The sequence below is a fragment of the Chlorocebus sabaeus genome, chromosome 16 (genome assembly GCF_047675955.1).
Source record: "Chlorocebus sabaeus isolate Y175 chromosome 16, mChlSab1.0.hap1, whole genome shotgun sequence".
Classification (NCBI taxonomy): Eukaryota; Metazoa; Chordata; class Mammalia; order Primates; family Cercopithecidae; genus Chlorocebus; species Chlorocebus sabaeus.
In genome coordinates, this window is record NC_132919.1 from 26,756,278 (window position 1) to 26,783,842 (window position 27,565).

At 49.9% G+C, this 27,565-nt stretch overlaps 2 protein-coding genes across 3 annotated transcripts; both read right to left on the bottom strand.

Moving 5' to 3' along the window:
- Positions 1-1,570: 1,570 nt before the first annotated feature.
- Positions 1,571-7,478, bottom strand: UNC119 (unc-119 lipid binding chaperone). 2 transcript variants are annotated; one of them, XM_008010788.3, is made up of 5 exons: positions 7,181-7,478; positions 3,452-3,565; positions 2,860-2,962; positions 2,538-2,710; positions 1,571-2,271 (listed from the first exon to the last, which is right to left on the bottom strand). In XM_008010788.3, exons 1-5 carry the CDS (start codon positions 7,398-7,400, stop codon positions 2,159-2,161), a joined length of 723 nt encoding a protein of 240 aa, XP_008008979.3. In that variant the 5' UTR covers positions 7,401-7,478; the 3' UTR covers positions 1,571-2,158. The 2 variants fall into 2 exon arrangements, with proteins under 2 accessions (XP_008008979.3, XP_072860880.1); XM_073004779.1 differs by having other exon boundaries at positions 7,395-7,450.
- Positions 7,479-8,505: 1,027 nt separating this feature from the next.
- Positions 8,506-27,193, bottom strand: PIGS (phosphatidylinositol glycan anchor biosynthesis class S). Its single transcript, XM_008010791.3, has 12 exons — positions 27,115-27,193; positions 26,702-26,841; positions 26,506-26,617; positions 19,510-19,599; positions 19,122-19,213; positions 17,115-17,322; positions 15,450-15,592; positions 13,933-14,047; positions 12,294-12,439; positions 11,299-11,399; positions 9,973-10,183; positions 8,506-9,617 (listed from the first exon to the last, which is right to left on the bottom strand). Exons 1-12 carry the CDS (start codon positions 27,146-27,148, stop codon positions 9,342-9,344), a joined length of 1,668 nt encoding a protein of 555 aa, XP_008008982.1. The 5' UTR covers positions 27,149-27,193; the 3' UTR covers positions 8,506-9,341.
- Positions 27,194-27,565: the final 372 nt, after the last annotated feature.

Below are 27,565 nucleotides of genomic sequence, written 5' to 3' on the forward strand. Positions count from 1 at the left end.
CAGCCACCACGCCTGAGGATTTCATCTCTTAAAAATGTAAGTTTCATCTGCTTCTCTCCATCTTTGAGGATACTGGCCTAATTCAGGTTCTCTTTCTCTCTCACCAGACTCCTGCAGCATCCTCCTCATCCTCACTGCCCCCTGCCTTTAGTATGGTAGTACATGGAGCCAGACTGCCTGAATTCAAGTCCTGGCTCTGCCACTTCATAACTGTGCAATGTTGGCTGGGTACATTAACCTCTCTGGACCTACATTTTCTGTAAAATGGGCATCATAATAGTGCCTTCCTCAGAAATGACCATGTTTATGAGTTAATACATGCAAAGCACCGAGCCTGGCCCTCAGTAAATCTTGGCTACTATTGTCAGTCTCATTATTTCCAATCTGCCCTTCACTCAGCAGCCAGAGATAATTTGACCATGTCATGCCCATTTAATCCTCCTCAGGGGCTCCCCACTTCTCGGAAGCCCTGCTGCTAAGACTCTGCTGATCTGTCTTCCTTTCGTATCATATTGACTCTTGAACACACCTAGGCTTATGCCCATAATCCTAGCACTTTGGGAGGCCAAGGCAGGAGAATCCCTTGAGCCTAGGAGTTTGAGCAGCATAGGGAGCAGCATAGGGAGACCCCATTCCAATAAACAAACAAACACACCTGACAAATCTTGCCTCTGAGCCTTTGCTTATGCTGTTCCCTGTGCCTAAGCACTCTTCCCCATCAATTCCCATCACAAGCACCTGCTCCAGTGCCACCTCCTATAAAAATCCTTCCCAGAACCCTCCATACAGAATGACTCTGATTCTTCCTCTCCATGTCCCAGTCCTTTTTTATCCCCTAGGGATGAGTATGTGTTCCTTGTGTCTCACTCATTTCAGAATTCCCAGAATTCAGTGCAGATCCTAGCTCCATCTCCTGCCCCCAGCAAGGGCTTCACAAAATCAAGCTGAATTCCAGCACTTCTGGGCCTCCTAGGGCCAGAGCTCCTCAGCCCAGAGGGTGCGTCGGCTCTGGGCATATCTGAAGGAGGCCTGAAACTGTAGGGTGTGCTCTCTGCCCACCTCAGTTTCTGAATCTCCTCCATTAAGCAGCCCCCTTCTCTGAGTCTGGGATGGGGGTGGAGGCTGAGGGCAGTGTTATGTGCAGGGCTGCCCAGGCATGGGGGCTCCCCAAGGCAGCTGAGGGCAAGGAGATGGCTCCAGGCCTTAGCCAAAGTCCTGCCACCTTCTATGATGAGGGCTAAAAGCACAACCCAGGGTCCCTCGCACCCTGGAGTTCAGGGTCTTTGTTTCAGCCTCTGTTCTGCCAGGGTTAGCTCTGACTTTGGGCCAAGAGCTTCCCCTCTCAGGGTCTGGATCTCCTTCATCACAAGAAAGATCCTCTCCAGCTCCATCATGTTCTAAATGCTGACTCTAGATGGTGTCAGGGTACAGAGAATCACGGGACAGGAAGACTAAGGGGTGAGAGTGCACTGGAAGGTGAGAGGTAGGAGAAATTTCTACTGCCTTAAGCACATTCCTGCCTATCCCTGCTCCCTTCTTTGCCCATACACACAGGCTGGCCACACCAGAGAACAGAAAAGGAAAAAGTTTATTGAAAACTATATACAGTTGGTCCAGCTCCTACCATGGGCTGCAATCTCAGCTAGTCCCTCCCACACCTCAGGCAGTGTCTTGGCCCCTCATGGGGAGAGATGGGGCTGGGCCTAGGGCCCAGACTCCCTTGGGTGGCTTGGCAGCTGGAGCCCACCGTGGATCTTTGCAAAATTACAACTCTAAATGGCCTGAAGGTAGCGGGCAGGGGACAGGAAATGGATCCCTGCCTGATCTAGTCACAGCCTTGATAGGCGAACACTATTCTGAAACTTGGGTCCAAGTAGGGCCCAGCTAAGTTGTCCGGAAGTCCCAACTGCTCCTCTCACAGGCCTTCCTAGACATGGAGGCAAACAGCCTCCCTACGACCCCACCCCATGTAGCAGCCCCATGGGCTTCACCGGCTTGACTGGGGACACCAGGTACCCTTCCTCCCAACATTGACTCAGGGTCCGGGGCTCCTGGAGCACTCCCCAAGCAGAGGACTTGGGGTTGAGGGGTGAGTGTTGGGGAGGTCACAGCTCCGAGCCCAGAACCGGAGCCTCCTGGGGTCAGAGCAGCCATGGGGTCAGGGCGTCCCGCTGTAGGAATAGTCTGCTTTATTGTGCATCACCAGCCGGTCATCCACGAAGTAGAAGCTGTCAGACTGGGTCTCATACGGGTGACGGATCATCTCGCTGACTGCAAGAGAGGCCCACCAGGCCGGGCAAAGGTCAGGAGCCTGAGTCCGGCCACTGCAGAGGCTTCAGAACAGGGGTACAGGGACAGCCAAACAACCTGAGATATCCCCGGCCTCTTTCTCTACAGATGATACGGGAATGGTGGCAGACACAGAAGAGCTCCAGGGTGGGGAGAAATGGGGTCAGACCCACAAGTCCCCCTCCCTCCCACAGCTCAGTCTCTACACGCCCCCCACTTCCCCACTCCTAGAAGGCCCTGCCACGCACTCAGCTCCTCGGAGAGAGGGGGGAAGTCGTAGATGTGCTCGCAGGTGTTCTTGCTGCTGGGGATGCAGAAGCCAAAGTGGAAGTCAAAGCTTTTGAGTAGCTGGTTGCGGAAGTAGTGCCTCTCGATCATGCGGAAGTTGTTGACAGGCTTGTCTCCCACTGTGAACTCCACCCTGAGCAAGGGAAGGAGGCAGGGTTGAGTCTGTCCTTGAAGTCAGCTAGCCAGCCAGGCTCAGGACAGGCCACCCCTACAAGAGGCTGAGAAGGGCCCCCTCACACCCTCTCCCTCACCCCCACCACCACCCCCAGCCCAGCGACTCACGTGGCTCCCACCTGCCTCAGGCGGAGGAAGGCAGGTGTGAACTGGTAGCGGACAAAGCGCCCAGCATTGGGGTCCAGGTCCCGCCGGTTGATGGGCAACCGCTCTGCAATGTACCCCAACTGGGGCTCAGTGGGCTTCAGGCTGGGCCCTTGTCCACCCAGGGTTCCACCCCTGGGCCCCTATCTATCTGATTTTTCAAAAACTCCCCAAGAAATTCTGGGGCACATTGAGGGTTCAGACCATTGGCCAGATAGTGCCACCTAGTGGTTCTAGATCTGCAGGTTCCCAATTGCCACTGTGGTTCCGGGGCCACAGGATGCTGAGGCCTGGGACCCATAGGACTGCAGTTCCCAGAGAGCCCTGCAGAGGGCAGGCTGGCAGGGACCGAAGGGGCAGGGCTGACCTCACAAGATGTCCAGCCTCAGAAACATATGGGAAGGAAAAGAAAGGGCCCCCCTGCCTGCAGACTCCTGAGAATGCTGGGGTCCAAGCCCCAGCTCTGTGGACTCCTCTGTGGCCCAAGGAGTCCCTGGGCAGCCCACTCCGCAGCTCATATCTGCCTCGCCATCAATGGCCCAATCAGCCCACTCACCTGAGGCTGAGGGCTTCTTGATTTCAAAGAGGACAGTGCCTGAGTCCATGTCCCGAATCTTAAACCTGACGAAGTCGATCTTGTAGATATTCTCCTCGGGGGAGCACAGGTAGTCTACGGGAGACAGGCAGCTGAGCAAGGAAGGGGCCCCAAAGCCCCTGCTGCCAGGTCAGCTTGTGTGGGACCCCAGAGTAGCTACCATCTTCTCATCCCTGGGATCACTACCCTCTGGAAAGAGGGACCTGAACCCCTGCCCTTGGGGTATACCCCCAGTGTGGAAGAGACATAACTCCACCATGGGGATCTAACAGGGGATAAGGCGTGCCATCCTGGTGGCCTCTGGGGGCCAGGGAAGGAAAGGGCAGAGAAGGGTAGAGGACAAGGCCACCTCCCGGACACTCTCCCTCTCACCCTGGAGTTGAGGGTCCTCATTCTGGCCTCTGCTCTGCCAAGGCTGGCTAGGTGACTTTGGGAGAATTGGGTTTCCAGCATGGTGGGAGCCTCTCCTCTCATATGGGAACAACTTCCTGCAGTCTGACCTGTCTCTTCTACTGCAAACTCAATCTATCAACTTCTCTGTTACCCTGCCTTTGAGAACCACACTGTAAAGGGGGCTACACAGCTCTGTCTTGGGAGAGTCACAGTCCTTCTCTGGAGGATACTCCTACCCTCGCCCCACAGCTGCCCCTGGCATGACATCTAGATGTATCAGGTGAGGCTGATGTTGAGGGGACTTTCCCTGATATGGGTGGTGCTGGGGCAGGTGAACAACCCCTTCCCTGTTCCTCCTCCCCTCCCAACCCCCTCCTCTCAGTAAGAAGCTTACACCAGCCCAGCTCCCTTAAGCAGCTTAACCAAAGCTCTGCTGACTCAAGCCCAGAGCCTGGGATATGGCAGGGGGAGGAGGCCAACTTTGCTCTCATCCTTTGTTGATCTCCAAATGGGAGGAAGTCTTAGCAAGCAGAGGGAATCCCCTTAGAGGTCATTTAGGCGGCCCTGGCTCTGAGCCACCACCATGGAGAAAGTAGTCCCGGACCCCTATAGAGAATAACACAGGCTAGGCCAGGAAGCGAGTGTGGCAGGTGCAGCAGCGGGTGTGGAAGGGCTAAAGGGAGTCCTCAGGCCCACAAGGGGAACCAAGAACAGTGGGAGGCCCTGCCTGAGGAAGCTCAGGGACCTACAGGGCCCGATCTAACCCTCACAGCTCTTGCAGCAGCAACTTCAAGTGTTCAGGGAGACCCTGGCAACAAAGAGAACTGAGAAGTGCAGGGAGGGACTCTGATGCTGTCAGCCTACACAGCATCACATCCTCCCCTGGTGGCCCACAGAGGCCTGGAAATCACCCTCCAGGCCCCTGGGCCACCTATTCCTCTGGGGCAGGAAGAGGAAGTGAATATAAAGTCATTTTCTCTTCCCCAGGCCTGCTTCTTCCCCAAGCCTGACACAGTCCCCTCCAGGAAGCCCTCCTGGCAGCTGTCTGGTACCTGGGGCCCAGCATGGACTTTATACAGCTTGGGGAAGAGTCTACTACAGCCCACGTGTGGGGTGGGGAGAGATTGGAAGTGGGCAACCCCTATCTCACGCCATTCACCCTATTTTCACAGAAAGTAAGCACCAGTATAAAGACATAGAAAGAAGGTACAGAGCATAGGGAATAGAGCGGCAGAGTGGGGAGCAGGATCCCAGTGCCCAACTCCCAGATCCCTGTAAGGCCTTCTCTTCTCCCATTCTCCAACTTTTGGAGCTCTCTCATTTGGGAACAACTTTCTGCAGTCTGACCTCAGTCTCTTCTACTGCAAACTCAATCTATCAACCTCTCTGTCCTTAGAAGAAGTGAGGAACAGGGATGTCTATGGCTCAGAACACCATGGCCACTCCTTCCCTTCTAGAAAGGATGAGGCCTGGGACCCAGGGTCAGGTCAGAATAAGGAGCAGAGTGGCCAAGGGCTCAGAACACAACTGCTCTATTCCTCTCAGCCACAAATAGCTTCCTAAGCTGGATTCAGGGCCCAGTAATCTGGGAACAGCAAACCTCGGACCTACGTGATTAGGGTCAGAAGAGACCAGCAAGAGGTGCCAGGGTGGAAATCCCTGGAACTCTGTTCTCAACTCCTGCACAGGAAGGGGTTCCCATGAAGCCCTTTCCTCTACTCACCCTCCACAGATTCCCCATCTCTAAGGGCTATGAATTTCCTCCAAATTAGGAGACAAATGGTGGTACATGAGCTGGAAGCTCCCTCTACTTGCAAAATCAACCCCCCAAGTTACTCAGGGCTCAATCTGACCTCTGGACTTCCTCTGAGACAGTTCTGCCCCAGAGCTAAGCTGAATCCTAAATGCTGCTGCTGCAAATTGTAGCCCAACTGGCTTCAACATCAGCCTGGTCCAGTCTCCCTCCCTCCATCGACGCCTGCTTGGGCAAGGGAGCTCAGTACTCTGGGGGCCCAGCCAAGAATGGCTGCTGCCTAACTCAGTAAGGATAGAGGAGTTGGCCCCCAGGGACCCAGGAGCACAGGCTCAAGGCTGCCTCCCCTCCACAGCTCTGTCTGGGAGCCCTGTGTTCAGCTGCTTTGGAAGCTCTAGGGCTCAGGTCCACTCCAATATATGCACTCCATACCCACAGAGAGGCCCCCCAACAATTATTCTCACAAAGGGGGCCAGGGCAGGTTGCTGGTGAATGTGGCCAAGGTGGAGAGCCACTGTCTCTTCATCCCTTGAGGCTCAGCCAAGGCCTCTGCTATGAGGTTTCCTAGCCCTCGTTCCCTGCCTATGATGACCCCCTCCCCTGCCCTGAAAGCCAAGTTGTTTGACCCCAGGCAGCAGCCATGAGCAGCCCTGTAGGGCCCAAAATACTACTGATCAAAGAGCCCAATGTACACAGCATGCATAGATGCCAGGCACTGTACAGAATCAGAGGACTTATCTTCACAATAACCTTACGAGATAAATACCATTATCCCCACTTTACAGATGAAAAGACATGCTGAGAGGTCAGGTTACTTGCCCAAGTTCACACAGCCAATTATATGCAAAGTTGGAACTCCAGCCCAGGCAGTCCAGCTCAGAAACTCTTAACCACAGTGGAGACCAAGCCTCCCTTGATGACAGAGCCCCTAGAATAGGGCGGGCGCTAGTCCAGGCTTGGGGGGACGTTAAGCCACTCCCCATGAGAGGAACCACAGTCAACACCCTGAAGCTGCCTGATCAGTTTCTTTCCTGGGGAAGAAAATGGCCCAAGTCTTCCTGGAGGATCAGGGTGAGCGTATTAATGGTTGGGGAGACATGACGAGTCTGAATGCCTCCCAAGTAATTCAGCCTCCACCTAGCCTCCAGTGTGGGGGCTGAGGACAAGCTGCACTCAGCCCCTCTCCTCATTAGTGCAGGGGCGGGCCTCAAAGCGCTCTGAAGACTCCACAGAGGCAGGGCTACAGTTGCAGCTGCTGCCGCATGCACCTCCACGCTGGGAAAAGGGGACGGACCCCTGGAAAAGGAAGGAATAAATCTTGAAAGGGAGAAGAAAAGCGCACAGAGAGAGAGATCAAGGGAAGGGGGTACACAGAGATCTCAGGCTTGGCGGCAGAAGGGAGAGTAGGGGACACAGGAGTGGGAGACTCGGTGGGGGAGGGGAGGCGGGAAAGGGGGCGGGGGCTGGGGCTCGGTGCGCCGGGAGGGCCCCTCGCACCCTCTGCCCTTCCCGCCAGCGAGCGGCGCTCCCTCGCGGGTGCTCACCACCCGTGATCCGCTGCAGCCCCAGCACGTCCTCCGGCCCGATCGGCTGCTTCCTCTGCAGCGGCCCCGGCCTGGGCCCTGGGCCTGCGTCCGGCTCCGACTCGGACCCAGATTCAGATTCCACCGGCGGCTCTGGTATGGGGGCCACGCTCGGGCCCGAGGGCCCGGGAGCGGGCTCCGCCCCCGTCCCGGCCCCACCGCCGCCCTTCTTCACCTTCATGGCCTCGCCGGGCCGCGGCTCGCCTGCTGCTGCCGCCGCTGCCTGCGCCGGCTGGAGCCGGAGGAAGGGGGAGCGTCCACAGCCCCGCCCCCGGCCGGGGCTCCAGGTACCGCCCCGCCCAGGCCCCGCCCCTGGGGTGGGCGCTGCGCTGATCCCGCCCGCCCCCCGGCCCACCCCTGCCGAAAGGCCACGGACGTGGGGGATGGGAGTCGGGGGATCCTGCCCTGGGCTTCATTCTGTTTTTCTAACACTTTCTTGTACTGGTACTAGTGGGGTCCTGACTACCTCTCCGCTTACTCACTGTGTTCCAGCCTTTCTGCTCGTGAGTTCCAGGCTCGGGGTCTCTGCTTGGATGCTCTTCCCCAGATGGCCTTTTTTCTCCTAGTCACAGTTCAAATATCATCTGCTCAAAGTTGCCTCCCTCACACCCAGTCTGAAGTCCTTCCCCCTCAGTCACCATCTGACCAGCCTGTTTTTGTCTTTCCAATGCATTATGTGAAATTATTTTTATTTGTCTGCTCTTCCTCATGAAAGCTCAGCTCTGTGAAAGCACTGATCCTGCCTACTTTGTTCTCTGTAGGACCCCAGCACCTGGCAGAAGGCTCCCTGCAGCTGGTGCTCTAGATATATATATAGGGCCGGGCGCGGTGGCTCAAGCCTGTAATCCCAGCACTTTGGGAGGCCGAGACGGGCGGATCATGAGGTCAGGAGATCGAGACTATCCTGGCTAACACGGTGAAACCTGGTCTCTACTAAAAATACAAAAAACTAGCCGGGCGAGGTGGCGGGCGCCTGTAGTCCCAGCTACTCGGGAGGCTGAGGTAGGAGAATGGCGTAAACCTGGGAGGCGGAGCTTGCAGTGAGCTGAGATCCGGCCACTGCACTCCAGCCTGGACGACAGAGCGAGACTCCAGTCTTTTTTTTTTTGACCTGATGAATTAGTATCTCAGGTAAAAAGCAGATGCTAACAGCCTTGGGCAATCCAGCTAGGAAAGGCCCATGGCCACGTGGAAGCAAAGTGGACCTGTGGGCACAGGAGGACAAACACCAGGAAACTGTTACTTACCAGTGAATGCAGAAAGAGTAGAGCTCAGACTTTGTATCATTCCAATTCATATTCAGCCAGTGTTTATTAAGAGCCTAATATACACTAGACACGTTACATGCTGATCACATTTAATCCTCACAACCACCTTGTAAGGGAGACATCATCGGTGCCATTTGAATGAATGAAAAACTGAGGCTCAGAGATATTCAACAGCTTATCCAAAGCTCTCCAGACAATAAGTGCAAAAATAAGGATTTGAATTCAGGACTCTTTGATTCCAAATCTGGAACCTTCTGGAACCTCTGACTCACACACACACACACACACACACACACACACACACACCCCCAACACCACGTCCTGAGCTGCTGCCTCCTGGACTTCCACCAGACTGTACCTGACAGACAAAGCTAGCTAGGAGGGAGGGGAGTGAGGGAGAAGGTCCCAGAGGTAACCAATGCCTGACACCTTCATGACGGCAGGGACTAGGGCTCTCCCACAGGGGTTAGAGAGGAGAGTGGAAGGGAGGGACTTTCCCATAATGCTCCCTCCTCTCAGTGCATGAGTGTGCTATGTTGAGAAATAGGGCAAAAGAACAAACAGTCCATGCCACAGAGGGAGACAGGGAGCAGCCTTATCAAACAAGATAAGGAGACCCGGATGATGTGCCTTTGGGGGCCCCTGGTGGTGGAGGAGGACTGAGCCAGGGGAATGGGAAAGGAAGAAAAGATGAACCCATCTTGGAGTGTTGTACTTTGGTTGCTGGAGAGCCACTAGTGGAGACTGGAGACAAATATTTAAGTCATTCCGGCAGGCCCCATGTACGTGCCTCTCAATCTAACACCGCCCACCTTGGCCAAAAAGGAAGGCTTCCTATGGAGGAGCTGCCCTGCTCAGTCTGTCTTCTCAGGCTTTTTCCAGGACTTGTGGGTCTCCAGGAAGATCTTGACCAGGGACAGGAGGATGGGCACAGCCATAGGCAGGAAGAGTGGGATGTAGATGGCAAATTTCTGGTCATCAGGGAAATAAAGGAGGTGGAGGAGTGACGGGTCAAAAAAGGCACGCTCAGAGGACGTCACAGCTTCCTGGCTGGCGACAAAGGCAGATGCCAGGTGCCCAGAGGCCAACTCTTCTGCCGACTTCTGGACTGCAGCTACAGCCCTGTATACCTAGGAAGCAGAAGGGACAAGAGGGTATACCAGTAAGTCCTAGGCATTGGTGGAAAGGGTGCTGGGCCTTACTGTGCTTTCCATCTATCGAGGAAGATGCCTGGAGTTCATCCAGGATCTATGGAAGTCTGTCTAAAGGGATATGGTTTATTTTCCTAGGGTCAGCTTGAAACCTCGCACTGTCATCTGCACTCCTGCTGGGGGGCTGGTACTGCTGTCTAGAGGAAGGCTGGGACACTAAAGATAGCAAGCCCACACATACCGTGGACTTCACAGGCTCTCTGGTCTCACCACACTCTGGCCCTCTCTGACTACTCCAGTCCCAAGCTGCAGAATCCATCCCCTGCCCGCTTACCTCAGATGCCACATCGTCCTTAATGACAATGTTGCTGATCTTGCCCAGAAGCTGTGCCAGGGAGGTGAGGGTGGTGGTGGCTGTGGCCAGATTCTCCACTGACCGAGCCCAGAGCAGCCGGTCTAGCTCCCAGGTCATTAGCCCTACACTCTTAGGCCCTGAAAGCAGACATTTTGGAGGCACCTGGGGCTGAGCAATCCCAAAGAGCAACCTGTAGGAACATCGGAATAAGATCAAGGTGGCTGAGACCACAGGGTGGGAGATGATGGCTAAGATTTCTCAAATATCTGTCCTAAACCAGTGATTTTCAATCTTACCCAGAACCATAGGGGTTAAAGGGAAGTACCTCAGGGTCTTGGGGGCATAAGTGGCAACACCAAGCAAATTGGCCCCAAACCCTGCTTCAACCGGTGTTTCTGCTTTTACCTGTTTCTACATTAGACTTCCAAGATCTTGTTTTTTTAAAAAAGGTTCCATGGCTAAAATACTTCTGATAACACTAACTTAGTTTAATCCTTTCACCTTCTCTACCCTCTCTTTGAACAAATGGGGCCAATGGGACTTAGCATTAAGGGATGATCCAGGACTGCCTTTGCCAAGGCACATGTGCTGTGCTTCTCTAAGCCTGCATCCGTGACAGACACCGCTAGTCAATCAGAAGAACACTCTTTCCTAATGAGCCCAGATACAGCCTTAGAATCCTCAACATAGAGCCTCAGACAGTCACTCTCAATCCATCAGGCAGCACAAGAATTAACAGTTATTTTCTCAAGCAGCCCTAATCATACTCCATGGACCTGACATTCATGAGTCTATTTTTCTTAAACTGGTTTTGTTGGCCAGGCACAGTGGCTCACGCCTGTAATCCCAGTACTTTGGGAGGCCAAGGTGGGTGGATCATGAGGTCAGGAGTTCAAGACCAGCCTGGCCAAGATGGTGAAACCCCGTCTCTCTACTAAAAATACAAAAAATTAGTCGGGTGTGGTGGCAGGCGCCTGTAGTCCCACCTACTCGGGAGGTTGAGGCAGAGAACTGCTTGAACCCGGGAAGCGGAGGGTGCAGTGAGCCAAGATCGCGCCATTGCACTCCAGTCTGGGCGACAGAGTGAGACTCCGTCTCAAAAAAAAAAAAAGAGTTTTGTTACCTACTAGTCCTTAGAAAAAGGATGATGGGATCCCTAGAAATATCCCTTAGATATCCCTTAGACATCCCTGGGGCTGTAGGCACAGCCAAGATATCCCTGCCAGGTAAAACTTGATTCCACTTTGCAACTCCCCTCTACAGCCAAGGAAACTATGTCCCCAAGTGGATCATCCAGGACCTCACCGCAACTGTGCCAGGAACACCTCCATCACTCGCACCATGTCCACCTTGACTCTCACTGGCAGCACTGAGGCATTATAGGTTTTGGGGTCGACATTATATACCTGAAAGGGGGAATGAGATTGCCATAACATCATACCAGGCCCATGTATAGCTCTGCCCTAGGCACTCTGGAGAGAAAAGGAAGACATAGTCTCTGCTCTTTAGAAGCTACAAACCTCATGGTATAGCTAATATTTTTTGAGTACCTACTACAGGGAGCATTAAATACATTATCCCAATTAATCCCTTGAAAGTCCTGTAGAACATATTCTTTTCTTATACCATTTTAGAATTCTCCCCCATGAGAAACTTCCAGTCTAACAAGGGAGACAAGGTTCCCAACCTTGCAAGACTCCCACAAATAAGGCCAAGATCTAAGATGGACACAGAATGATCCCAGGTAAGGGCAAAGGGTCATAGTATAGAAAACACTAGCAGAGGCCGGGCGCGGTGGCTCAAGCCTGTAATCCCAGCACTTTGGGAGGCCGAGACGGGCGGATCACAAGGTCAGGAGATCGAGACCATCCTGGCTAACACGGTGAAACCCCGTCTCTACTAGAAAATACAAAAATCTAGCCGGGCAAGGTGGCGAGCGCCTGTAGTCCCAGCTACTCGGGAGGCTGAGGCAGGAGAATGGCGTAAACCCGGGAGGCGGAGCTTGCAGTGAGCTGAGATCCGGCCACTGCAGTCCAGCTTGGGCGACAGAGCGAGACTCCGTCTCAAAAAAAAGAAAAAAAAAAAAAAAAAAAAAAAAAAAAGAAAACACTAACAGAAACAAAAGTGAGGCCCGCAGAAGAGGGGCATGAGCACATGGCACCCTCACCTCCCTGGTGCCTGCCCCTCTCACAGGCTGGGCCATGGAAGACACCAGAAGGAAAACAGAAGGAACACAGTTTCAGGGACACCTGCCTGTCCTAGAAGCATGGGCTCTGGGGTCTGCGTAGTGTGACAATTACCATAATGCCACCCCAGCGAGGACTGTGGAAGGCATTGGTGGCCACTGGAGCGCCATCCTTGTCCTGAATGTACAGCGGTGAGTGTGCAAGCTCAGGCACGTAGAGTAGAAAGTTGAGCACAGGGTACAAGGAGGCAGCACTGGATCCTGTGGTGTAAAGACAAGGGAAAGCAGAATATCAAAACATGCTGGACCTGGACCTTAGTCCCAGGTCACCCTCTAACTTGCTGGTCACTCACTCTGGGACTGATTCCCCAACTAACAATCACTAGGATATCCTCCTGTCCAGGGTGTCTCTAGTAAAGGGCTTCAGAATGCTCTCCCGAGATGTGCCACACAGATGGAAACACAATCCTTAGCTCCAAAACACCCCTGGATTTTCCCTCCTCAAAGGCCCCTTGACTGTCTAAGACAGCTTTCTTGGCCACTCCCACAATGTACCCATATTACTACAGATAGTTTTATGCAAACCAGAAATCTGACCTTATGTCAGTTCCCTGCTTAATATCTTTCAATGGCTAGCCACCCACATTAGGTTAAAGTTCAAACTCCTTAACATGGTCCTTTATGATCTGGCTCCTGTCTGCCTTACCAGCTTCATCTTTGGTCACTCATTCACATTTCAGCCACACTAAACTACTCTGAGCTTCCTGAATGTCTATGCTCTCTCACTTTTCTGCATCTAAGCTCACAGTTTCCCTTGCCTGAAATGCCCTTCTCTTCTCTACTCAGCACTGTCAGTCAATGTTTGCTGAATGAATAAATGAACGGAGGAATTTTCTAAGGCCTCACATGCCACCCCCTAACAATCCTCAGGCCACACTAGCCTGCCTCTGGTGTCTGAGATTCCACAATTAGATATACTTACTTTGGTTTGCCTGTGTTACAGTTCTTAGTCACACTTCCTCTTCTTAGTTTCCACCCGAAAAATGAAACTATAATACTAGCTTCAAGGTTATTCAACCTCAATCAGCAGAACTGTTGATTCAAATCCTGCCCTCAAGTACTTTTGCTGTTGTCTTTCCTATGTGTGTGACAACCTCTCTCCTAGATGGCTTTTAGGGAGATAGACCCAGTCTAGCCATTCATTTGTAAAAAGTGCTGGGAATCATGTTTAATAAATGCTTTTGGATATGATAGGTGTGAAGATGGAGATATCAACAGAGCATCATGAAAAAGCATCACCTAAGGCTCAGGCATGGTGGCTCATGCCTATAATCCAAGCATTTTAGGGAGCTGGAGTGGGAAGATCACTCGAGGGGAGTTCAAGACCAGCATGGGCAACACAGTGAGATCCTGTCTCTAAAAAAATTTTTGAAAATTAGCCAAGTGTAGTGGCACATGCCTATAGTTCTAGCTACTCAAGAGGCTGAAGTGGGAGGACCACTTGAGTCCAGGAGTTGGAGGCTGCAGTGAGCCATGACTGTGCCACTGCACTTTAGACTGGGCAACAGAGCAAGGCCTTGTCTCAAAAAGAGGAAAAAAGGAGCCTCAATCTCCGCAGTCTCCTCAGACCAACCCAACCTGGGAACCGTCACTGTATATAATCCACCTCCAACTCCCGTCCCCCACCCAGCTGAGCCGTTAGGGTCCCTCCCTAGCCTGGCAGAAAAGAAAGACCCTCATCCTTAGGTGCTCACCCAGCCGGGACTCCACTGGATTGATGACATGGGGGAGGTTGTGCATGTCCAAATAGTAGCTGGAGGAAGCTGAGTCAAAGCGGGGGTTCACTCCCAACATTGCATAGTAAAGAATCTGTAGAGGAAAGAGGGAGTGGTTACTTTGTTTAGATTTATATTCTACTTTCTCCCAAAAAAGATTTGAGGAGCCTTAAAAAAGATACAATCAGGACAAGGCAACATATAAGAGACAAAACCAGGGCTGAGAGAAAATAGTTGTAGAAGAAAATAGCAAAGCCAAGGGTAAAGTGAATAAACTAAATACATGCTTTAAAAACCACGTATTTTACCAGGTTTCCTAACAGTCTACACTAAGAGAGAAACAAAGAACAGCATAATTCAGTGTCTACAAGATCAAATCAAGCCAGTTATTCAGAAGCAATTACTCCCACTAGGAAGACCTGATAAAAATTTCTCCCACGTGTTTTCTCTACAAGGACACAGCATGATACAGAAAGCTACATTCTTCACATTTTTTTTTTTTTTTGGAGACGGAGTCTCACTCTGTTGCCAGGCTGGAGTGCAGTGGTATGATCTCGGCTCACTGCAAACTCCGCCTCCTGGGTTCAAGCGATTCTCCTGCCTCAGCCTCCCGAGAAGCTGGGACTACAGGTGCGCGTCACCATGCCCAGCTAATTTTTACATGTTTGTAGAGATGAGGTTTCATCATGTTGGCCAGCATGGTCTCAATCTCCTAACCTTGTGATCTGCCTGCCTCAGCCTCCCAAAGTGCTGGGATTACAGGCATGAGCCACCGCACCCAGCCCTTCACATCTTTATTGTTACCACAATAACAAATTTCAGGAAGCTTTTTTCCTAAAAACTAAATTCCTTAAGAATGGCTCTGCTGGGCTCCGTTGCTCAGGCCTCTCACTTTGGGAGGCCAAGGCAGGCGGATCACGAGGTCAAAAGATCGACACCATCCTGGCCAACATGATGAAACCCCGTTCCTACTAAAAATACAAAATCAGCTGGGCATGGTGGCACACACCTGTAATCCCAGCTACTCAGGAGGCTGAGTCAGGAGAATCACTTGAACCTGGGAGGCGGAGGTTGCAGTGAGCTGAGATCATGCCACTGCACTCCAGCAGCCTGGCAATAGAACAAGACTCTGTCTCAAAAAAAAAAAAAAAAAAAAAAAAGGATGGGTCATGGCATTAACATCATTAACATCTAAGCACAACTGGTGAGTACAGGTCTAGAGGGAGCCATAGGAAGGTGGTTTGTTAACAAGCACGGACAAATTCCCTCAACCGAATGCCAAGGAGGTAGAGACACTAGAATCTGCCCTCAATGGATGGATGGACACAGATGAGGGCACACACACACCCCCAGTACCCGCCCTTATGACACTCACATACATAAACACACAGGAAATTCCTAGCAAATCAGCAAGCTCTAAGAGATGGAGGAATGGACTGCACTTGTAAATATGTATGGACGCTGAAAAGGACTCCTCAACTTGCTCCCGGTCTCACCTGAGAGTCCACAGAGAAGTTGCCAGCGGCACTGAGGGCATTCAGGAAAGGTTGCACATAGCGCCGCACAGCTCCCTCAATGTCCCAGTGGACGTCATGGGACTTGGGGTCTGGGTTGAGTAAACTGAAGGTGATCTCATAGCCTACAGAAAGAGAAGTCAGGGAAGTCAGAGACTCTTGTGAAGAGGGGTCGCCTGTACTCCCGGCTGAGCTGAACTTGCTTCTCCTCTGGAATGGGGCTGCTTTCCATTATGGAACCAAAAGGAGGCCAAAACTGGGTTGAGGAACACTGAGTAAGAAAAAGCTGCTGGGCACTGTGGCTCACGTCTGTAATCCCGGCACCTTGGGAGACTGAGGCAGACGGATCACTTGAGGTCAGGAGTTCAAGACCAGCCTGGCCATCATGGAGAAACCCCATCTCTACTAAAAATACAAGTGTCGGTCGGGCGTGGTGGCTCACACTGTAATCCCAGCGCCTTGGGAGGCCGAGGCAGGCAGATCACTTGAGGTCAGGAGTTCAAGACCAGCCTGGTCAACATGGTGAAACCCCGTCTCTACTAAAGATACAAAAATTAGCTGGGCGTGGTAGTGGGCGCCTGTAATCCCAACTGTTCAGGGGGCTGGGGCAGGGGAATCGCTTGAACCCAGGATGCAGAGGTTGCAGTGAGACAAGATCGCGTCACTGCACTCCAGCCTGGATGACAGGAGGCTCCATCTCAAAAAATAAAAAATAAAAATAGGCCGGGTGCGATGGCTCAAGCCTGTAATCCCAGCACTTTGGGAGGCCGAGACAGGCAGATCACAAGGTCAGGAGATCGAGACCATCCTGGCTAACCCGGTGAAACCCCGTCTCTACTAAAAAATACAAAAAACTAGCCGGGCGAGGTGGCAGGCGCCTCTCCGAGTAGTCCCAGCTACTCGGGAGGCTGAGGCAGGAGAATGGTGTAAACCCGGGAGGCGGAGCTTGCAGTGAGCTGAGATCCAGTCACTGCACTCCAGCCTGGGCGACAGAGCGAGACTCCGTCTCAAAAATAAATAAATAAATAAAAATAAATAAAATAAAAATTAAAATTAAAAAATTAGCCAGACATGATGGCATGCGCCTCACCTACTCAGGAAGCTGAGGAGTGAGCCCAAGAGGGCTCAAGCAGAGGTTGTGGTGAGCCAAGATCACGCCACTGCACTCCAGTCTAGGCAACAGACCAAGACTCTGTCTCAAACAAACAAAAAATAGGCCAGGTGCGGTGGCTCATGCCTGTAATCCCAGCACTTTGGGAGGTCGAGGTGGCAGACCATGAGGTCAGGAGATCAAGACCATCCTGGCTAACACAGTGAAACCCTGTCTCTACTAAAAATACAAAAAAATTAGCCGGGAGCCTGTAGTCCAAGCTACCTAGGAGGCTGAGGCAGGAGAATGGCGTGAACCCGGGAGGTGGAGCTTGCAGTGAGCCTATATTGAGCCACTGCACTCCAGCCCAGGCAACAGAGCAAGACTCCGTCTCAAAAATAAATAAATAAATAAAATAGTAATAATAATAACATAAAATAAATAAGAAAAAAAATAAGACTAGAGAAGAAAGGAGAAAGAAGCTGGCCTGCAGATTTCCCTCCTGCCCCACGTAATTCATTTCCTCTCCCTTCCTGTAGCAAAGCCTGGTGCCCTACCCAAGCTGGACTTGAGAGGCCGCCTCTTCTCAGCGCTCCACTTGTCCTCTGGAAGGTGGTCAGCCAGAGCAGCAGCAAGCACGTCCTCAGTCAAAGACATGGCCTGGGCCACCTGGACTATGCGGCGGCCAATGATGTTAAAGGCCTCCCGGTGCATTATCCCCCGTACCACTGCTGTCCTCTTGGGCCCAATGTAGCTCATCATGTCCTGTGGGGGTGAGCAAGGGACAGAATGCCCATGGCTCAGAAAAGAAAGCCGAAAAGCACCCTGGCTCCTGTTATTCCGAATCTGCCCCTTTGCCAGTGACCAACAGGTTTGCACCTCTCTTGAGATTCATGAGCTATTAATTCAGCATTTCTGAGCTATGAGTATATGTTGACTGTTTTCATTTGTTTCCATTCCCTTCTCTTTCCCAGTAGACGTGGGTCCAGGCAGCATCTAACTCTTTGGGGGCTGGTCAAATGGTGAAATGGAAACTCAGAGATGGCATACTGAGCAAGAAAAGCAGAATAAACTGACAACTGGAGAGTCTGATATAAAAATGGCACGTGGCAAAGAAACAAGTATTCACAATAGCATTATTTCTAGCAGTAAAACATAGAAATAATCCAAATGTCCATGAGCAGTAGAATGGATAAATTACGTTTATGTTTATACAATGATACATAGATTCAACTATATAATTATGGATGATTCTCTCAACTATAAATGTTGAACAAAATGAAAGTGGCAGAGGAACATGTGCTATATTCCACCATTTATATAAATTCAAAAATGTAAAATTAAATACACTGTTTACAGAGATACAACATATGTGATCAAACTCTAAGGAAAAGCAAGAAAATTACATACACAAAATCTGGTTGCCTTGGGCTGAAAGGGCATGGAATATAACCATGGAAGTACACACTGTGCTACTGCACTGCAGTTTGTGAGTTGGGGGTGGGGATGGGGATGTTCATTAACATTTTCTTTAGTCTTTTTATAAAAATTAAATGTTTGATTATAAATTTGTTTTGAGACAGAGTCTCACTCTGTCGCCCAGGCTGGAGTGCAGTGGCACTATCTTGGCTCACTGCAACCTCCGCCTCCTGGGTTCAAGTGATTCTCCTGCCTCAGCCTCCCGAGTAGCTGGAACTACAGGCACCCACCACCATGCCCGGCTAATTTTTGTGTTTTTCGTAGAAATGGGGTTTCACCATGTTGACCAGGCTAGTCTCGAACTCCTGACCTCAGGTGATCCACCCACCTCAGCCCCCCAAAGTGCTGGGATTACAGGTACGCGCCACCATGGCCGGCCAATTCGTGTATTGTTAGTAGAGATGGGGAGTGCAGTGGCATGATATTAGCTCACTGCAACCTCCACCTCCCAGGCTCAAGCGATCCCCCCACCTCAGCCTCCAAAAGTAACTGGGACTACCACATCCAGCTATTTTTTTTTATTTTTTGTAGAGATGGGGTTTTGCCATGTTGCCTAGGCTGGTCTTGAACCCCTGAGTTCAAGCAAACTGCCCGCCTCAGCCTCCCAAAGTCCTGGGATTACAGTGTGAGCCACCAGACCCAGCCAGCATTCTTTATTAAAAATATGTAGAGGCTGGGTGCAGCTCACGCCTGTAATCTCAGCACTTTGGGAGGCTGAGGCAGGTGGATCACAAGGTCAGGAGTTTGAGACCAGCCTGACTAACATGGTGAAACCCCATCTCTACAAAAAATATAAAAATTAGCCAGGCATACTGGCACATGCCTGTAATCCCAGGCATTCAGGAGGTTGAGGCAGGAGAATCACTTGAACCTGGGAGGCGGAGACTGCAGTGAGCCGAGATCCTGCCACTGCACTCCAGCCTGGGCAACAGAGCAAGAATCCATCTCAAAAAAAAAAAAAAAAAAAATGGAGACTTTTCTGTAGCAAATGGAAGAAATGGGTAGCAATGATGCAAGAAGGAGGTGACCCAGGAGTCCACGAGCTGAAGGGATAAGGCAAAGTTGCAGCCTCTCTGTTACCCTACCTGGGGAAGAAGTGAGGAGTGTTCAGAGATCACATACACAGTCAGGGAGCCCTCCGCTTGCTCCTGAGGCTCATCTAACATGACTTCTGCCTCTGGGGACAAGAACAGGTGGTACACCAAGAGCAAAACACCATTCCATCTCCCCCCCGCCCCACAGAATGCCTAACCTACCCCTTCACTCACATTCAGCTGACACAGTGGTCAGGCTTGGGTAAGCCAATCAACCTCTCTGGTCCCTCAGTGGACTGGGCTGAATCCCACAGTTCCTCATTCTCAGCATTCCCAGAGAGGTTTTGGAGGGAAGTCAAAGTATGGGAACTATGCACTTAGAGATCAGAAGGAAAAAGAGAGCTTCACATTAAAATGGTGTGCTCATCCCTTCCCATACCTTGTACACTGCCCGATGACAGGGCCTCCTCCTCATGGTCCAAAGCCCTCCGATAGGCCTTCTGGAAACGGCATTTGATTTTCATTTTGTCTGGGAGGGTTAAGAAGTAGCACGATGAAAAGGGCAAGCATCAGGCCTCTGCTCACCTTCCCAGACCTAACACTGTCCAGCATCTGAGGACAGCAAGATGGCTGTTTACAGAAAAAGACCAAACAGCTGCAGCCAACTCTAATGATTTCTGCATAGATGATATCAAACACATGACACCCATTTCTCCCATCTGCCCCAGCTCTTGCCTTCACCTCTGCACACACTGGTCCTTCAGCTTGAAGTGTCTTCCCACTGGAAAATCTATTTCAATAGTCATTACATTAATAGGCAAAAGGAGAAAAACCATATGGCCATTCCAATCACTGCCCCAAAATAATTAAATTCAGTGAACGTTCCTGATAAAAAACAAAACACACAGGCTGGGCACGGCGGCTCATTCTTGTAATCCCAGCACTTTGGGGAGGTTGAGGCGGGCGGATCCCTTGATCTCATGATGGAGATCAGCCTGGGCAACATGACGAAACCCCATCTCTACAAAAATACAAAAATTAGCCAGGTATGTGCCAGACATGGTGGCTCACACCTGTAATCCCAGCACTTTGGGAGGCCAAGGCGGGTGGATCACCTGATGTCAGGAGTTCGAGACCAGCCTGGCCAACATGATGAAACCCCATCTCTACTAAAAATACAAAAAATTAGCTGGGTGTGGTGGTAGCTACTCGGGAAGCTTAGGCAGGAGAATCGCTTGAACCCAGAAGGTGGAGGCTGCAGTGAGCCAAGATCACACCATTGCACTCCAGCCTGGGCAACAAGAGCAAAACTCCATCTTGAAAAAAAACAAACAAAAAAAAGCCAGGTATGGTAGTGCACACCTGTAGTCCCAACTACTTAGGAGGTTGAGGTGGGAGGATGACTTGAGCCTGGGAGGCAGAGGTTGCAGTGACCTGAGATCGCACCACTGCACTCTAGCCACGGCAATAGAACCAGACCTTGTCTCAAAAAAAATTAAAAACAAAAAACTACACAGTTAATGACAAAACATTAAACACAATTCTATAAAGTTAGTAATAAAACAAGGATGCCTGCTATCTCCTCTATTCTCATTGTTATTCAGTATTGTTCTTTCTGAAGTTCTTTACCAATGTAATATGTGAAGAAAGAGAAAGAAAACTTGTAACTATCGGAAAGAAACAAATAAAATGGCCGCTTTGAAGCAGCATAATTATTTCCCAAGAAAATCAAAGAGAACCAACTGAAAAACTATTAGAACTAGTAACTGTTCAATAAGATGACTAGATACAAGAATATGCAAGAATCAATACCTGCATAAATACCAGCAATATCCAATTAGAAACATCTTTTAAAACCTCAATCACATTAACAATGAAAGTATAAAAATACCCAGGAATAAATGTATAAAACTATAAGAAGAAAACTTCAAAGACTTTACTGAAGGACATAAAATATCTGAATAAAATGGAAAAGCATACAAGGCCCCTAGATGAATATTATAAAGATGTCATATTATAAAGACTAAATATTATAAAGATGCCAACTCTCCCCAAATTAATCTATATGTGTAAGGCAATCCCAAAGGGATTTTTGTGCCTTCTGAAACTTGACAAGCTAAACCTAAAATTTATTGAAAAAGTTCCTCTTTTCTTTATAAAAGAATTCCAGGTCATATATTTCTTCCAGGAAGAAGAAATGACAGAATTCTAAAAGTCACTAATTTGGCCGGGTGTGGTGGCTGATGCCTGTAATTCCAGCACTTTAGGGTCCAAGGTGGGAAAACTGGTTAAGCCCAGGAGTTTGAGACCAGCTCAGGGAACATAGTGAGACCCCGTCTCTACAAAAAAATTTAAAAATTAGCTGGGGACAGGTGCAGTGGCTCACGCTTGTAATCCCAGCACTTGAGGAGGCCAAGGCAGGCAGACTGCTTAAGGCCAGGAGTTCAAGACCAGCCTGGCCAACATGGTGAAACCCCATCTCTACTAAAATTACAAAAATTAGCCGGGCATGGTGGCTGTGCGCCTATAATCCCAGCTACTCAGGAGGCTGAGGCAGGAGAATCACTTGAACCCCGGAGGCGGAGGATGCAATGAGCTGAGATCGCACCACTGCACTCCAGCCTGTGTGACAGAGTGAGACCCTGTCTCAAAAAATAAATAAATAAAATAAAATAAAAAATTAGCTGGGCACAGTGGCACATTCTTATAGTCCCAGCTACTTGTGAGCCTGAGGTAAGAGGACCACTTGAACCCAGGAGTTCAAGGTTACAGTGAGCTATGATTGGGCCACTGCACTTCAGCCTGAGTGTCAGACCCTACCTCAAAAACAAAAAAAAAAAAAAAAAAGAAAGAACCCCTTCTCTACTTTCTTTTTTTTTTTTTTTTTTTTTTTTTTTTCTGGCTCTGGCTCTGTTGCCCAGACTGGAGAACAGCAGCGGGATCCTGGCTCACTGCAACATCCGCCTCTCTGTTTCAAGCAATTCTTCTACCTCAGCCTCCCAAGTAGCTGGGATTACAGGCATGTGCCACCATACCCAGCTAATTTTTGTATTTTTAGTAGAGACAGGGTTTTCCCATGTTGAGCAGGCTGGTCTTGAACTCCTGACCTCAAGTGATTTGCCCGCCTCAGCTTCCCAAAGTGCTGGGATTACAGGCATGAGCCACCGCACCCGGCCTACCTTTTTTTTTTTTTTTTTTGAGACAGAGTCTTGCTCTGTCTCCCAGGCTGGAATGCAGTAGCACAATCTTGGCTCAATGCAACCTCCGCCTCCTAGGTTCAAGCAATTCTCCTGTCTTGGACTCTGGAGTAGCTGGGACTACAGGCGCACACCACCACACCCAGCAAATTTTTGTATTTTTAGTGGAGACGAGGTTTCACTACATTGCCAGGCTGGTCTGAAACTCCTGACCTCAAATGATCCCCCGCCTTGGCCTCCCAAAGTTCTGGGATTACAGACATGAGCCACTGTGCCTGGCCACACACCAGTAGTCCTAGCTACTTGGGAGGCTGAGGTGAGAGGACTGATTGAGCCTAGGATTTCAAGGCTGCAGTAAGCAATGATTGAGCCACTGAACTGTAGTCTGCATGACAGAGTGAGACCTTGTCTCTAAAAAACATAAAAATTTTAAAAAGCACTATCTTGTGACTGCTAATGAAATGGATTCATGATCAAATAGATGCTAAAAATATCATGTAAAAGGTTGATGAGAAACTCTAAAATATAGAGATCAGGCTGACAATACCTGAACTCACTACATAATCTTTGCATCACCCAAAATGGAACAGGGCTAGCCATTAAGTGCTACAGGATACAACACAATAGGAAGTACACTGCACCACCTATAATGTATTCTCATCCAAAAAATTGAACCTGGCTTTAATCAAACCTCTAGATCTAACTAACAGTTTATAAGAAATATGGATGCTAGAGGAATGAGTTAAATTAAACTGTGAGGAAGCTACTTCCCAAATCCCAAATGTGAGATGTTCTATAAAACAAATGACCTGGTTTCTCCAACAAATCAATGGTGTGAAAGAAATGTATGGGGGTAGGGCGGGGGGAGCTGACATAAAATAAAAGTGACAAAAAGACAAATGCAACTTATTGATCCTGATGGAATAAACCATCTGTGAAAGGATACCTTGGAGATAACTGGAGAGATCTAAATACAGACTGAGAATTAGGTGATATTAAGGAATCACTGCTAACTTAGGTATGATAATGGTAGTCACGTTTAAAAAAGAAACAAAAAACCTTCGATGGCTTCCCTTCTTATCTAGAATAAAAGCCTAGAATGCAAATTCTCACAATGACCTACCAGGCCCTAAGTGATTCAGCCCCCTTCTACTGTTCTGGTTTTATTTCATTTCCTCTTTCTCTCTTCCTCATTCAACCCAGTGAAGCCACAAGGAGATTCTCACTGCTCCTGAAAGGCACAACACTTGCTCTTAACTCAGGACCTTAGACTTGCTTTTCCCTCTGCCAAGATGCTCTTCCCCCAGGTATCTGCACAGTCTATTCCCTTGCCTTTTAGGTATTTACTCAAATGTCATCTTTTCAATGAGACCTCCCTTGTCCACCCAATCTAAAACTGCAATCCCCTCCCATTCCTCAAGAAAATTCCCTCTCCTCCTGTCCTCCTCTATTTTTCTTCTGTCACCATCTAACATACATTTGACTTACTTGTCTTTTTTCTTTTTTTTTCTTTGTTTTTTTTTGAGATGTAGTCTGTGTCACCAAGGCTAGAATGCAGTGGTGGGATCTTGACTCACTGCTACTTCCGCCCCACAGGTTCAAGCGATTCTCCTGCCTCAGCCTCCCAAGTAGCTGGGATTACAGGCACTCACCACCATGCCTGGCTAATTTTTGTATTTTTAGTAGAGAGAGGGTTTCACCATGTTAGCCGGGCTGGTCTTGAACTCCTGATCTCAAGTGATCTGCCTGCCTTGGCCTCCCAAAGTGCTGGGATTACAGGCGTGAGCCACCACATCCGGCTTTGTCTTTTTTATTGTCTTCTTGTCTGTTTTTTTCATTGCTATATCTCTAGTAACTATCACTGTATCTGACATAGGTACACAATAAATACTTGTTGAATAAATGAACAACCCTATTACTACTTCTGGCTAACAGATGAGGAAACCAAGGTTTAGAGAAGTTAACAACCTTACTCCCTTAGTCAAATTTACACAAATAAGTGGCAGAATGAGGCTTGAATCCAGCTCTCTGATCCCAAATTCCATACTCTTGGTCACCCTTTAAATGCGTTGCCTATACTATACGTTTACACTATACCCATATTACTGAACACTGTGTCATCAAATATGAAGAAATCCATGATAAACTGAAAACAATCAAATTTCAAACTAGTGAGGGATAGTCCAATTTTTGTTTAGAAAACAAGAAGTGTGGCTGTGCGTGGTGGCTCACACCTGTAATCCCAGCACTTCGGGAGGCTGAGGCAGATGGATCACCTGAGGTCAGGAGTTCGAGACCAGCCTAGCCTAGCCAACATGGTGAAACCCTGTATCGACTAAAAATACAAAAAATTAGCTGGGCGTGGTGGCAGGCGCCTGTAATCCCAGCTACTCCAGAGGCTGAGGTAGGAGAATCGTTTGAACCCAGGAGGCAGACGTTGCAGTGAGCCAAGATTGTGCCACTGCACTCCAACCTGGGCAACAAGAGCGAAACTCCATCTCAAAAAAAAAAAAAAAGAAAGAAAACAAGAAGTTTGTGTGTGTACAGAGGCTGAACCATACAAAATATGATTTTTTTTTTTTTTTAACGTTTTAACCAGCCAGGTGTGGTGACTCTCACTTGTAATCCCAGCACTTTGGGAGGCCAATCACTTGAGCCCAGGAGCTCGAGACCAGCCTGGGCAACATGGCAAAACCCTGTCTCTAGTAAAAATACCAAAACAAATCAGCTGGGTGTGATTGTGTGTGGCTGTAGTCCCAGCTACTGAGGCAGGTGGGCTGAGGTGGGAGGATCGCTTGAGCCCAATAGATCAAGGCTGCAGTGGGCCCTGATCGTGCCACCATACTCCAGCCTGGGCAGCAAAGAGAGACCCGTTCTCAAAAAAAAAAAAAAAAAATGTTTTCACCAAGGCTAAAGAACTAAAAAGTAAATGGCACACAGGTGCCTCATGCTCTAGACTCAGCCCAAATCTCCAGTCATTCCCAGTCTTTCACTACACATTCCAGTAAGGCAAAACTGCTCATAGGTACCCCAATATGCTGATTCACCCCTCCACACTTTCACACAGGAGTATAGTTTGTTGGTTAAAAGCCTGAACACTGGAATCAGTCAGGCCTGGATATAAATCCCAGTTCCATCTCTTACTAGTTGTGTGATCTTGGACAAGTTAAATTCTCTAAGCCTCAGTTTCTTCATTTATAAAATGGGGATCATATCATTAGAAAGGATTAAATGAGGCAACACATATAAAGTGCTTCACCTAGTTTCTGGCACACAATGAGCAACAACTATTAGCTATCCTTATACTATCTCATGCTATTCACTCTGCCTGAAATTCTCTCCCTCCCTTTCCCATTTAACCTGAATTCCCACACATCCTTTAAAAATCTGACTTAAGAATTATATCTCTCAAAACTTTCTCTGCCTTTCTTTCCTCCCAGTTGGTTAATACTCTTTATTAAGTGCAATCCCTGTTTCTTGTATACTTCTACTGTAATTTATTTTATCTTTCTCCCCTACCTATGAATGTCTTGAAACCATTATCAATTTCTTATTAATTCCTAAATTTCTGGTACCTAAAAAAAGTACCCCAGTAAAGTGTTCAATGTTAAACTGAATAGGGGCTGGGCACGGTGGCTCACGCCTGTAATCCCAACACTCTGGGAGGCTGAGGCGGGCGGATCACCTGAAGTCACGAGTTCGAGAGCAGCATGGCCAACATGGCAAAACTCCATCTCTACTAAAAATACAAAAATTAGTTGGGCGTGGTGTCGCGCGCCGGTAATCCCAGCTATTCCGGTGGCTGAGGCAGGAGAATCGCTTGAACCCGGGAGGCGGAGGTTGCAGTGCGCCGAGATGGCACCACTGCACTCCAGCCTGGGCGACAGAGCGAGGCTCCGTCTCAAAAACTAATAAACAAATAAACTAAATAGGGCCTATATGCAAATCCAATTTAATTTCAAACTCTGTGTTCTTTCCACTACATCCCACCTCCTCCCCTATACCCTGATGGGCATCAACTGCTTCCGATTAGGTAGCCTAACTATCTTATGAGTAAAATTGCTATTTAGTGACCGTGAATTTAAAAGTAGTTTTTTTCTGACCAAACACACTGTTCATTCAGAGAGGTCTTTTAATAGTTTTTAACTGCCTTTATGGTACACCCACGCTCCTCCCACCCAACTTAGCTCTGAACTGAGCTCACACGTGAAAGGCAGCCCTGACCCCCAGGAACTCACATTTCAGAGGAATCTCTCTTTCATGCACAACGGTGAAGGGCAGCTTCTCCTGGTCGTCCAGGGGCACTGACTCCCGCGTAAACACGACAGTGACAGGCACCATGAGGCGGAGCTATAGGAAGGAGCATCAGGGCCGTCACTGAGTCTCCACCTTACCGGGAGGCTGTCCCCCGACCCTCCCGCACGGCAGTCTCACCTGCAGGGCATTCAGTCCACTGATCTGGGAGTAAGGCAACGAAGCCCGGTAGGTCTCCGTGGTCTTCCACCAGAGAGGCAGCCCCAGCACGATGGCCACCGCAGCGAAGAAGAGGGCGGCGCGCTTGCCCCGGACCACCTCTGAGGGCATGGGGAACCGACTGAGGCGTTGGAAACGGGCTAGGGTACCGGCCCCATCTCCGACGCGGAGAAGCCCCAACCACCGGCCTCTACGGGCCCGCGTTCATTGGGATCTCCGTTCGAAGGGACCCGGCCCAAGCCTGAAGGGAATCCCTTCTGAAGAGACCCCCGAGCCCCCCGTCCGCGGGACCTCTCGCACAACACAATCCCCACCCCTGCTATTCCTCCCTTGCCGTCAGCTAGCTGCAGGCTCCCACCCGAAGCCCACCGCACCTAGGTCTGTAGCCGCGGACCCGGCGACCGCCATGCTAGCTTCCGGCTGCTCCGGCCGCCGGGGGGCGGAGCTTCGTGAGCCTCACCCAATCGGAACCTCGGCAACGAGGGGGCGGGACCGCGGCGGTGATCGGGGCCAATCGCGAGCGCTACTCCAGACTAGCCGGCGGGGTGGGCGGGTTCCGCTGGGAGCTTCGCTGGGGTCTAAAAGGAAGTCACCCAGCCGCGGAGGGGCTGCGGTTGGGGCGCTCGGGTTTCGGCGCTGTTGGAACGAAGTCCCCCGCTTCCTTGTAGAACACACTTCTAGTCCCTCAATCAAGAGCGCAACCTCTGCAGTCCCTAAATATTAGCTGGGCAACTACAGGCAGCTCCGAGGCTCAATTGTCTTATCTGAAAATGGTGATATTTAGATAAATGAGGCCGTTCTTGTAAGGAGCCTGGCACATGGAAA

Coding starts and splice junctions, on each gene's coding strand:
- PIGS (XM_008010791.3), bottom strand. CDS start 27,148: ATGGCGGTCGCCGGGTCCGCGGCTACAGACCTAG. Junction 19,600..26,505: donor AAGAGAGATTCCTCTGAAAT/GTGAGTTCCTGG, acceptor TAACCCTCCCAG/ACAAAATGAAAATCAAATGC. Junction 15,593..17,114: donor GCCTCTCAAGTCCAGCTTGG/GTAGGGCACCAG, acceptor CTCTTTCTGTAG/GCTATGAGATCACCTTCAGT.
- UNC119 (XM_008010788.3), bottom strand. CDS start 7,400: ATGAAGGTGAAGAAGGGCGGCGGTGGGGCCGGGACGGGGGCGGAGCCC. Junction 2,711..2,859: donor CTGAGGCAGGTGGGAGCCAC/GTGAGTCGCTGG, acceptor TCCCTTGCTCAG/GGTGGAGTTCACAGTGGGAG. Junction 2,272..2,537: donor CCCTCTCTCCGAGGAGCTGA/GTGCGTGGCAGG, acceptor CCTCTCTTGCAG/TCAGCGAGATGATCCGTCAC.